The following is a 12,326-nucleotide window of genomic DNA, read 5'->3' as shown; positions in this document are numbered from 1 at the left end:
GATACACACCTGTAGGGTATGTTTATGAAGTGTCAGTAAGACAGCTGGACGCTACCACATTAAACAGCAGTAAGTACAGGTAATGAGACGGATCTTATAAGATGAAATGTCTCCATCACATAAGGTTAGCAAAGTAGTAGAGGCCAGCGTCGCAGTAGGCGGGGCCTTCATGTCTTAATGATTGTACACCTGACCTGCTACATGCTCCTGCTGCTATCAGTTACGTTCTCCTCGGTACGTGTAACCCTGGATAAGTAGAAAGAATGACCAGATGTACAAAAACAGGAGTTTATTATGGGTATGGCGGTAGGGCGGACTCAGAGTGGACAGATGGGGGAAGGCACCCCTGTGGAGAGATTGGCAGATCTATGGGTCCCGGGGGCTCTTCTGCCTCACTTCCTGCTTTTCATGTTCTTAGAGTAATAGTCATTACAGGCGATGGTCAGACCAGCGATGAGAGAGAAGTAGCTGTGAAAGTTGACACGCCCATCACGGCATTGATCCAGATCCTTCATGATTTTATCCACTGCCAGTGCGTCGTTCTGGTTCTGTTGGGGAGACAGACACATGGGTTACATAACAGGAAACTGGCACATGTAAGAGGCGGTGTGGGCACTCTGAGAGCTGATGGTGGCCCAGGGCTAATAAGCTATGTTCCCCTTTGTGTGTGTTACACCATCGTCCTCGTTTCTCTCACCTGGGAGACTTATCTCATTGCGCAAAGCCCAGTGAATCCCGTTCATTGTGTCTGCACTCCTGCAGGTTACACCCAGGGGAGGCGAGAGATTATGCATAACAGGGGGCAAGATGGGTCTCGCAGGAAGGACTAATCCTACCCTGGGCTCAGAGTGCTGCCAATGTGTTTATTAGATGTCAGCAGGTAGAGGGAGCCTTCACTCTCATCTATGAGGTGTTCCCATTCTCTAAACAGGTTCTCATGGGTAAATATTGTGATGATGAGAAAGAGCCCGGGGTTCAGGGAAGTGGCTTGCAAAAGAGTTGGAACACGGTTAGAATGTAAGAATGGAGAATGGGGGCATATGGAAGTACTGTATGTCTACTCAGAGAGGTGGTTCTCACACCCACCTTCAGGAATTCGCCGAATTCTTTATCCATCATCTTGTGGAGGTCTTCCTTGGACATATAGTTCTTGTCACCGGCATATTTGTGAAAGGTGAACATCAGGATCTCCATTGCTTGTTCCAGCTCGGAAGGGACCATGTTTGTGGGATGTTAAGGTGCGTTCTGCAAGAGATGACAAAGTTGCTGTGAGCAAGACCATAACCAGGGACGTGTCATCCTCTGCCAGAGGTCAGCCACACCCACCACAATGACATCACACTACCCCATGATTTACAGATGATGCAGTCTGGAGTTGTGGGGCACAGTACTGCATTATAAATAGGGTTTGAGGACATGAAAATTCAGGTTATGATCTCATTAGCAGACTTTCCATTTGTCATTGTTGCCCGCTGTGCTGGGAAGATGCGTTAATGCCTTTCCTGTCTCCCTGCAAGAGTGGATTATGATGTAGTGTGTGCCTATTTATAATGCATAATACTCATTTACTCCATATACTGTATGGAGCAGGAAGATAGTCTACAAGGTCACTTAATGGAGGCTAATGGCGCTGTAATTATCATTATCTGCTCTGAGAGGAAATGGATTCTGAATGTATCTATCAGCCCCCTCCTGAGATGTTTCCCCGACGTCTCCCTATAACAGGGGTGGGGAACCTTTTTTCTCCCGAGGGCCATTTGGATATTTATAAAATCCTTCGGGGGCCATACAAAAATTCTCAACTTAAAAAATAACCCTGCCCCCCCAGTAGGTCTGCCCCTTAGAGGTACTGTGTGTGCGCGCCTGAGGCGCGCACGCGCCAAAAAATGGGTGTGGCCAGTTAAAATGGGACGTGATACACATATGCCCCCAATAGCGCGGTGCCAGATCCACAATTGCCCCCACAGTGCCAGGTATACAAATACCCCCACAGAGCCAGGTATACAAATGCCCCTCACAGTGCCAGGTATACAAATGCCCCCACAGTGCCAGGTTTACAAATGTCCCCCACAGTGCCAGGTTTACAAATGTCCCCCACAGTGCCAGGTATACAAATGTCCCCCACAGTGCCAGGTATACAAATGTCCCCCACAGTGCCAGGTATACAAATGTCCCCCACAGTGCCAGGTATACAAATGTCCCCACAGTGCCAGCTATACAGATGCCCGATGCCCTCCCCCCTCCGTGCTACTTACCATGGGACACGGAGGAGAGCGCGGCTGTCGTGTGGGAGCGGCGGCGTGTAGTACTTCAAACCAGCCGCCGGTTCGAGAGCCAATCAGAGCTCGCGGACCGGCAGCCGCGGCTCCTGATTGGCTGCCGGTCCGCGAGCTCTGATTGGCTCACGGACCGGCGGCTGGTTTGAAGTACTACACGCCGCCGCTCCCACTCGACAGCCGCGCTCTCCTCCGTCTCCCTGTTCTGACAGCTGAGACACGCTGCCGCCGGACTGAGCGGCAGCGTGTCTCACTGACACCAGCTGGTGGGCCGGACCAAACGGCTTCGCGGGCCGTATACGGCCCGCGGGCCGGAGGTTACCCACCCCTGCCCTATAGCAACAACATCATTAGGTGGAAGGGACAGTTTAAGCCAGAGGTTCCCAAACTGTGTGCCGTGGCTCCCTGGGGTGCCTCGGGACACTAGCAGGGGTCCCCTGGGTTGGTGGTCCAGGACCAATTCAAATTATTCATTGTCAATATAATAGGCAAAACCAGTGCTGGTGGCTGCCAGTCATAAAATATGTGGCCAGCAGAAGCAAATATTGTCCCTCACCACACAACTGACCCTAAGGATGACATATAAATGTGATCTACTAAATGTAATATTTCTTTCTAAATATCTCAATAAGAAATTTTTGGCCTAGGGGTGCCGTGAAAAAACTTCTGATATTCTAGGGCGCCGTGATTCAAAAAAGTTTGGAAACCACTGGTTTAAGCCCAGGCATGTTGGCCATACAGCATCATTCTGTCACAATTATTCACGCCGTGTTTATGTAAAGCTGGACACACAAAGGCTATGCATGTAAAAACTATTAAACACAGACACAGGGGGCCACACCCTTGGTAAAGTAGTGAGATGAAACGTGTAGGGTGACCTCCAGTATAGAGTTTACAGTCTCCTACGCTGTGGAATGCTAATGCCCGTGGTATGGATGTAGTACTGAGCAGGAAGGAATGCTAATGCCCGTGGCCTGGATGTGCTGAGCAGGAAGGAATACGAATGCCCGTGGCCTGGATGTACTGAGGAGGAAGGAATGCTAATGCCCGTGGCCTGGATGTGCTGAGCAGGAAGGAATGCTAATGCCCGTGGCCTGGATGTGCTGAGCAGGAAGGAATGCTAATGCCCGTGGCCTGGATGTGCTGAGCAGGAAGGAATGCTAATGCCCGTGGCCTGGATGTACTGAGGAGGAAGGAATGCTAATGCCCGTGGCCTGGATATGCTGAGCAGGAAGGAATGCTAATGCCCGTGGCCTGGATGTACTGAGGAGGAAGGAATGCTAATGCCCGTGGCCTGGATGTACTGAGCAGGAAGGAATGCTAATGCCCGTGGCCTGGATGTGCTGAGCAGGAAGGAATGCTAATGCCCGTAGCTTGGATGTACTGAGCAGGAAGGAATGCTAATGCCCGTGGCCTGGATGTGCTGAGCAGGAAGGAATGCTAATGCCCGTGGCCTGGATGTGCTGAGCAGGAAGGAATGCTAATGCCCGTGGCCTGGATGTGCTGAGCAGGAAGGAATGCTAATGCCCGTGGCCTGGATGTGCTGAGCAGGAAGGAATGCTAATGCCCGTGGCCTGGATGTGCTGAGCAGGAAGGAATGCTAATGCCCGTGGCCTGGATGTGCTGAGCAGGAAGGAATGCTAATGCCCGTGGCCTGGATGTGCTGATCTGCATATAGCTTCCCATTGTACAGTGTGCATGCCAGTATATCTCTCTCTCTCTCTATATATATATGTTCTTAGTACATACCAGGAATTTTATAGAGCCGTGTACGGGATCGCTGAGCTGCAATACAGACATCTCTGAATCATCCAACGTAAGGTTTGTGTCCCCTGTGTATAACGTTCTGTGTCCTATTTACCCTGTGCCTTGAGGACCGTGGTTGGGAATGCCCGGCTTATAGGAACGTTACTGCTGGTTGGGAAGAGGGGCTGGGAACTAAATTGCCTTCTGTCAGTTGATATATTTGTGGAAATATTTAAAAACCTGAATAAGATATATTATTATCAATCACAGAACGTTTTGCAATACAGGAAATATTTTGAGGATGGAACTGCAGATGTGTCCCTTTACACTGTGGTTTCAGTCTCGGGAAAAATCCTGTAGCAGCTTCTAATGCACCAGGTCCCGGATGGCTCGGCCGCGCAGAGCTCCTTTTCTCTCAGAATGTGCATCTTGCTTGTACGAATAGCAGCAACACAGCTGTATTCAGAGGTTATACAGAGATGGGTGCAATTCGCTGCATACGCATCTGCATCCATCTCCTCACATGCTGAGGGGCCGCCCAGCACAGCGCAAGGCCATGCGGACGCATCGATTTAAGACTGACCCCTGACAGGCGGTCTGCTGCTATTTTTTTATCGGATCGGCTGCATCTGACGGAACGCAGCCGCCCTGAAAAAGCTCCCAGCACGCTCCCGTTTGGCCCACCACACCCACGAAACGCTGCGTCACCGCTGTTAAATATGTTGCTGACGTATCCTTCGTGGATGTGCCCACAATGTGAATGACCGCTCGGGCGCAATGCGATGTACGGCAAACTGCAATGCGGCCACATTAGCGCCAAGTCTGAATAACGTCTACAGAGCGCTGTGATTGGCAACCCTTGTACGTCACAGCCCAGCACCTCTAGTATTCTGCGAGCGTCTTTTTTCTGATAATGTGACGCATAGAAGAAACAAAATGTAAAGGAAAATACGGTATGAGACACCTTTCACAGCGCGCCTCACGCCTCATACAGACACCGGGTGTACGAGTACACATCTGTAGTCTAACACAGCACTTACAGGCGGTCTGCTGATGGCAGGGAATATCAGCACCTGTATACTGACACGTCAGAGATAATAACACATAGATAACGCAGCATTCCGCACATTCCTCCACAGCTGGGGCCGCTAATGGCATATTGCAGCTGATTACTGGGGAGTAGGATCTCACTCACTCCCTACACCAGAAGGAGCCATGTAATATATATGTATACATCTACAGTCTGTGACTATATGGGAGCGGAGTCTCTGCTTCCAGCCCCAAGCCTGGGGAGGGACTTTAACCTCTGTCTGAGGACACAGCATTCTAGTGACACCCAGTGCATGACAGCAGCTATAGGAAGACTATCCGCTGTGTGACAATTCCCATGCACTCTACATTCCATAAGTTTTACCTGACACTTTCCTCAGCCAATATTCAACCTATACAGGAGACACCACTAAATATCCATTTGTGTCCACACTAAAGCTGGGTACACACTACACTATGTGTGTACCCAGCGACATCGTGCAGGACGGACCCGGCATCAGCAAAGTGCATACACACTTGCCGGTAGCAACAGCCATGTTGTATTCGGCAGCATGGCCCTTCACTAACGACATCGCCCATACGCAAGGCCGACGGAGGATGCCGCTGACAACCCACGGAGGCATCCTCAGCGACATAGGGGGTCATTCCGAGTTGATCGCACGCTAGCTATTTTTTGCACTGCTGCGCAGATAGTCGCCACCTATAGGGGAGTGTATTTTTGCTTTGCAAGTGTGCGAACGCATGTGCAGCCGAGCGGTACAGAAACAGTTTGTGCAGTCTCTGAGTAGCCTAGAACTTACTCAGCCGATGCGATCACTTCAGCCTGTCCGGGGCCGGAATTGACGTCAGACACTCGCCCTGCAAACGCTTGGACACGCCTGCGTTTTTCCAACCACTCCCACAAAACGGTCAGTTGACACCCACAAACGCCCTCTTCCTGTCAATCTCCTTGCGATCGGATGTGCGAATGGATTATTCGTTAAATCCATCGCCCAGCACCGATCCTCTTTGTACGCGTACGATGCACCTGCGCATTGCGGTGTATACGCATGCGCAGTTCTGACCTAATCACAGCACAGCGAAAAATCCTAGCGTGCGATCAGGTCGGAATGACCCCCATAGTGCGTACATACTAGACGATGTGCCCGATATGTCGGTCCAACACGCCGGATTGATGTGACATATAGGGCGGTATTCAAATGATATATCACGCCCAATCTCCTTTCTAAGGTGATCCCCGGATCGCGCATATTGTACCCGTAGTAATCAGGTTTAGCTGTGTAAAGGGTTGGGCGCCCTCACTACCCCGGGGGCATCAAGCTGAAATGATTATACCACGCCCGTCAGCAGAAATAGAATGGGTGTGGAAGGGGGTGAAAATAATTGAATCCCACCCATACTGTGTACCCAGCTTTATACTTGATTGAGGAGTGCAGCGGGAAGGAATCTGCCATTCACAATCATTAATCCTGTAAATACACTATGTGACCTCTCATTACACCGCATTGTGTATGGATACAGTTATGTAACTCTCGTACTATGATAGTGATATACACAGGTAAAAGCGCCATATTGCGCCATCTTTTTACGTGTGTCCATTCTAAATCAGCTCCTATATGGAGGCTACTTATAGTCGGGGGAGCCTGTGATCAAAGCAGCGGAGATCCCTGAATAGATGCACACGGCATCTAATCATTGTAGGGAGGCAAGTGAAACCAGGGCACGCCCTTCTCACATAGGCCACGCCTCCTCACACCCAAGACCACACACCCTTTGCGATCGCGCAAGTGAGGGTCCCGATTAGAGGGCTGCAAGAGTTGGGAGGTGTGCCATACTTGCCAACTTTCCGGATGCCCCCCTCCAGGTTGTCACAGCAGGAGGTGGGTGGGGGCATGGTGAGGCGTGTGGGCAGCGTGGCACATGTGTGCAGTGCTGGGTCGTGACGGCACGATTGTGCCATTATAGCCCCGCCCCAGCTGTGCAGGTCAGAGATTCCCGGCACTGTAAAGCGGGGGCATGGCTACAATGATGCGATTCGGAAGCCTCCCAGCCGTCCAGGGAGAGTAGGCGAGTATGATTTACCATCGCCTTCCAGGGCTTGGCCCATAGGCTTACACTCTGCAGACAGTACCATGCATGTGCAGAACGCCGCCCGGCTCCCGCAGGAGAAGTGACGTGGTGACGGCAGGGATGGGATCAGAGTCCCCTGTCCCTGCATGTGCTGTGTCATACATCTGTGTAATCTGTAATAATAAGCAGCAATAGATGATAATGACCAGAGCAGGGAATCTGTACCTACATGTACAGTACACCACAGCTCTGCTCTACATGTACAGTACACCGCAGCTCCGCTCTACATATACAGTACACCGCAGCTCCGCTCTACATGCACAGTACACCACAGCAGCTCCGCTCTACATGCACAGTACACCACAGCAGCTCCGCTCTACATGCACAGTACACCGCAGCTCCGCTCTACATGCACAGTACACCGCAGCTCCGCTCTACATGTACAGTACACCGCAGCTCCGCTCTACATGTACAGTACACCGCAGCTCCGCTCTACATGTACAGTACACCGCAGCTCCGCTCTACATGTACAGTACACCACAGCTCCGCTCTACATGTACAGTACACCACAGCAGCTCCGCTCTACATGCACAGTACACCACAGCTCCGCTCTACATGCACAGTACACCACAGCAGCTCCGCTCTACATGTACAGTACACCACAGCTCCGCTATACATGCACAGTACGCCACAGCTCCGCTCTACATGTACAGTACACCACAGCAGCTCCGCTCTACATGCACAGTACACCACAGCTCCGCTCTACATGCACAGTACACCACAGCAGCTCCGCTCTACATGTACAGTACACCACAGCTCCGCTATACATGCACAGTACGCCACAGCTCCGCTCTACATGTACAGTACGCCACAGCTCTGCTCTACATGTACAGTACACCACAGCTTCGCTCTACATGTACAGTACACCACAGCTCCACTCTACATGTACAGTACACCACAGCTCCGCTCTACATGTACAGTACGCCACAGCTCCGCTCTACATGCACAGTACGCCACAGCTCCGCTCTACATGTACAGTACGCCACAGCTCCGCTCTACATGCACAGTACGCCACAGCTCCGCTCTACATGCACAGTACGCCACAGCTCCGCTCTACATGCACAGTACGCCACAGCTCCGCTCTAAATGTACAGTACGCCACAGCTCCGCTCTAAATGTACAGTACGCCACAGCTCCGCTCTAAATGCACAGTACGCCACAGCTCCGCTCTAAATGCACAGTACGCCACAGCTCCGCTCTACACGCACAGTACGCCACAGCTCCGCTCTACACGTACAGTACGCCACAGCTCCGCTCTACACGTACAGTACTCCACAGCTCCGCTCTACACGTACAGTACACCACAGCTCCGCTCTACATGTACAGTACACCACAGCTCCGCTCTACACGTACAGTACACCACAGCTCCGCTCTACACGTACAGTACACCACAGCTCCGCTCTACACGTACAGTACACCACAGCTCCGCTCTACACGTACAGTACACCACAGCTCCGCTCTACACGTACAGTACACCACAGCTCCGCTCTACACGTACAGTACACCACAGCTCCGCTCTACACGTACAGTACACCACAGCTCCGCTCTACGCGTACAGTACACCACAGCTCCGCTCTACGCGTACAGTACACCACAGCTCCGCTCTACACGTACAGTACACCACAGCTCCGCTCTACACGTACAGTACTCCACAGCTCCGCTCTACATGTACAGTACACCACAGCTCCGCTCTACACGTACAGTACACCACAGCTCCGCTCTACACGTACAGTACACCACAGCTCCGCTCTACACGTACAGTACACCACAGCTCCGCTCTACACGTACAGTACACCACAGCTCCGCTCTACAGGCTCACACACCTTCCCAGTCCTCCTGATTACAGAATAGGGTGGGCAGGGTGTACTTACTGGCGGGATTCAATCCAGGCATCTCAGGAATTCAGCCCACAATAGAGCAACCAATATCTCAGCAACATCCTGACTCTGGAACTGGGCGCAGGGTCACAGAACGCAGCACGAGGCATCCCAGGGCACGGTCACCCCAGGGACCTCTTACTGGCCAGCGGCTGGGTCCACACTGATGTCTTTATCTGGCTACGTGCGGGAGGTAACAGCGACGAGTGTGTGATCAGCGCGGTGACTGTGGCCACCCCTGCAGGCTCAGTCACTGGTCATGGACCTTTGTGTCTAAGACATTCCTGCCTACTAAGAAGCATATAGGAATATAGTGACAGTAACACCTATAAGCGTGGACGTGCACTAAAAATGTCTTACACCCAAATGTAAGTGAGCCCCAAAGCCGTCAGTAAGATCTACTTGTTGATGAAAGGACGCTGATACTTTCAGGGCTCGCTCGTGTATTGTGTTTTACAAGTGGTTGATTTTTTTATTTCTGTCCAACTAATTTTCCTGCTAATTCAGCAGGAGGCCTCCTGGCTGCTTCCGTGATCCGCTGCTGCGTCTCAAGACGCACCATCAGATCACTCTGCGGGACCATCGGTCATCTGAGTAACCCCAGCGTTCCCCAAGCAGAGTATCTCTGCAGTATGGGGCTTCCCGCAGGAAATGCTGCACCCGGGGTATAACTCAGAGGGGAGCTCTGGATAACCATCCTAGAAGCTGGGACACCCCGTGATACGTCAATGCAGTCAGATCATAGGTGGGGCAACTGAGGCACGTCAGGATGGACAATGAAGGTTTAGTGGCAGTGCCCCCTTCACCAGCCCTAATCCTGCCCCGCATTTACCGTCAATATGATCCCTTCCTGCCAGAGCCATCCACGCCTTCCAGTTACTTCTCCTGAGTGCTGGGAGGGGCTGCGGTGAGAAGGGCCATTAGTACATTACTTCCCTTACGCCTCTCCATCATCCTCCATATGTTAATAAACCGCAGACTCCCGGAATTATCACCAGTGACAAAAATGGACCCCCAGGAAATGTTACCCATGGTGCCAATCTGACATCAGCTAGGCCATAGACTTGGGTGTATCCCAGGGGGCACAGCAGAGGGGTGGGCAGAGGTGCAGAGTGGTATACTACAATATATAATAATCACCCGTAGTGCGGTGACCTCCTGGGTGTGGCGGTAACATGGACTCTCATCCCCAGGCCAGCAGTCCGTTATACACTGCTACAGCCAGCCACAGCCTAACCCCTGGGTGGTGCCCAGCTCACATCACAGGACTCAAGAAAGAAAAAATATCTGGTGAGTCGTGACGACCCTACCACTGTGTATAAGTCTGCATCTACTAGCAGTCAGGCACTGCGGGGGTTACAGTCACAGCCAGTGGGTACAGTGTGTCTGCATCTACTAGCAGTCAGGCACTGCGGGGGTTACAGTCACAGCCAGTGGGTACAGTGTGTCTGCATCTACTAGCAGTCAGGCACTGCAGGGGTTACAGTCACAGCCAGTGGGTACAGTGCGGCTGTGTGCAGGGTGTGTCTGTCTGCATAGCACCCATACAGTACTACTTGTACACCAGCACTCCTTGTTATACCGTATTAACCCCTTTATGACTAGTGTTATATACACATTATCACAGAACACCCTCTAATGCACTAACAGCAGTCACAGAACATGGGGCGTACACCCTCTAATGCACTAACAGCAGTCACAGAACATGGGGCGTACACCCTCTAATGCACTAACAGTAGTCACAGAACATGGGGTGTACACCCTCTAATGCACTAACACCATAACAGAACATGGGGTGTACACCCTCTAATGCACTAACACCATAACAGAACATGGGGTGTACACCCTCTAATGCACTAACACCATAACAGAGCATGGGGTGTACACCCTCTAATTCTCTAACACCACTAGCATAACATGGGGTGTATGCTTATGCTCTTTAGCTGGACTCCTGGAGTGGGTGGGGTGTTCTCCTGGACCACTAGAAGTGGGACAAAGTAAGAGAGGAAAACGGGTGCAGGGGGGTTCTGGGGTGGGGGAGGGTGCAGGGATCTGGGGTGTGTGCAGGGATCTATGGTGGGGAGTGTGCAGGGATCGGGGGTGTGCAGGGATCTGGGGTGTGGAGGGTGCAGGGATCTGGGGTGGGGAGGGTGCAGGGATCTGGGGTGTGGAGGGTGCAGGGATCTGGGGTGTGCAGGGATCTGGGGTGTGCAGGGATCTGGGGTGGGGAGGGTGCAGGGATGTGGGGTGGGGAGGGTGCAGGGATGTGGAGTGGGTGCAGGGATGTGGGGTGTGTAGGGTGCAGGGATCTGGGGTGTGCAGGGTGCAGGATCTGGGGTGAGGAGGGTGCAGCGTTACAATGTAACATCTGTGTAGCATGTTACACTACACTGTACCCTCCTGTACTTCCTGCCCTCTCTCACCTGGCAGAGGCGGCTGATCTGTCTAGGACAGGCATTGCACAGCACCTTTGGTAAGGAAAGGGTTAATGGGCACCAATAGTCTGATAGTTACACCCAGCGCATACCCATAGTAAGCAGCTTAATAGAAATCAACTCCCAACTCACGTTTAGGTGTTATTAGAGTGTGAGCTGTTGGGGATAGTATGTGTTAGAGCAGGGGTGTGTGGAGGGTTCCTCACCTGGTGGCAGAGAGTCAGATGCAGCCGCTGTGTCCTCCTCGGTCAGGATAGTGATGTGTGTAGAGTGTGTGCTGAGTACAGGGCAGAGGAACACCCCTGTGTAGGAGGAGCAGCCCCTGTAATCTGAGTCATTACCAGCCCGCCTCCACCTTCCCATTCTCTTGGCTCATTTTCTTTCCCAGTTCAGGAATTTCGGAGCTGTTCCACCACTCTCCCACTCCCACAGTGTGTCTGCCACAGCACACTCAGCCTCACAGGGGTTCCTCAGCTATTAGGGTGGATCTCCATTATCTGCCAGCATTACACAGGGATAAATGGAGTTCTGCATTGCACATCTGCTAGCACTGTACACATTAATATCAGACCCTCCAACATGACCCGCCCCACTAGGTACAAAATGCTCTGTTCCTGGACTTCCCTCTTAATTTATGATTTCCATCACCTGTGTTGAACTAGTTAAATGATAAGAAAGCTGTTTCTTCACAGGTGATTGCAATAATAAATTAAGAGGGAAGTCCAGAAACAGAGCATTTTGTACCTAGTGGGGCGGATCATGTTGGAGGGTATGTAATATGATATTCCAGATCATCCGCTGTAACCTCTGTA

At 51.8% G+C, this 12,326-nt stretch overlaps 1 protein-coding gene across 1 annotated transcript; it reads right to left on the bottom strand.

Annotated features, from left to right (window-relative positions):
* Positions 1-274: 274 nt before the first annotated feature.
* On the bottom strand, positions 275-11,888 carry LOC134980097 (protein S100-A10-like). Its single transcript, XM_063946753.1, has 3 exons — positions 11,721-11,888; positions 1,087-1,245; positions 275-548 (listed from the first exon to the last, which is right to left on the bottom strand). Exons 2-3 carry the CDS (start codon positions 1,219-1,221, stop codon positions 393-395), a joined length of 291 nt encoding a protein of 96 aa, XP_063802823.1. The 5' UTR covers positions 1,222-1,245; positions 11,721-11,888; the 3' UTR covers positions 275-392.
* Positions 11,889-12,326: the final 438 nt, after the last annotated feature.

Source organism: Pseudophryne corroboree, chromosome 12, assembly GCF_028390025.1.
Source record: "Pseudophryne corroboree isolate aPseCor3 chromosome 12, aPseCor3.hap2, whole genome shotgun sequence".
Classification (NCBI taxonomy): Eukaryota; Metazoa; Chordata; class Amphibia; order Anura; family Myobatrachidae; genus Pseudophryne; species Pseudophryne corroboree.
The sequence above is the reverse complement of the archived record's forward strand: the minus strand, read 5'-3'. Positions and strand labels throughout refer to the sequence as shown.

What these genes read in the sequence shown, in the direction of transcription:
- LOC134980097 (XM_063946753.1), bottom strand. Translation starts at nt 1,221, where the DNA reads ATGGTCCCTTCCGAGCTGGAACAAGCAATGGAGATCCTGATGTTCACC. An exon ending in AATTCGGCGAATTCCTGAAG is followed by an intron (nt 549 to 1,086) that starts GTGGGTGTGAGA and finishes TCTCCCCAACAG; the next exon opens with AACCAGAACGACGCACTGGC.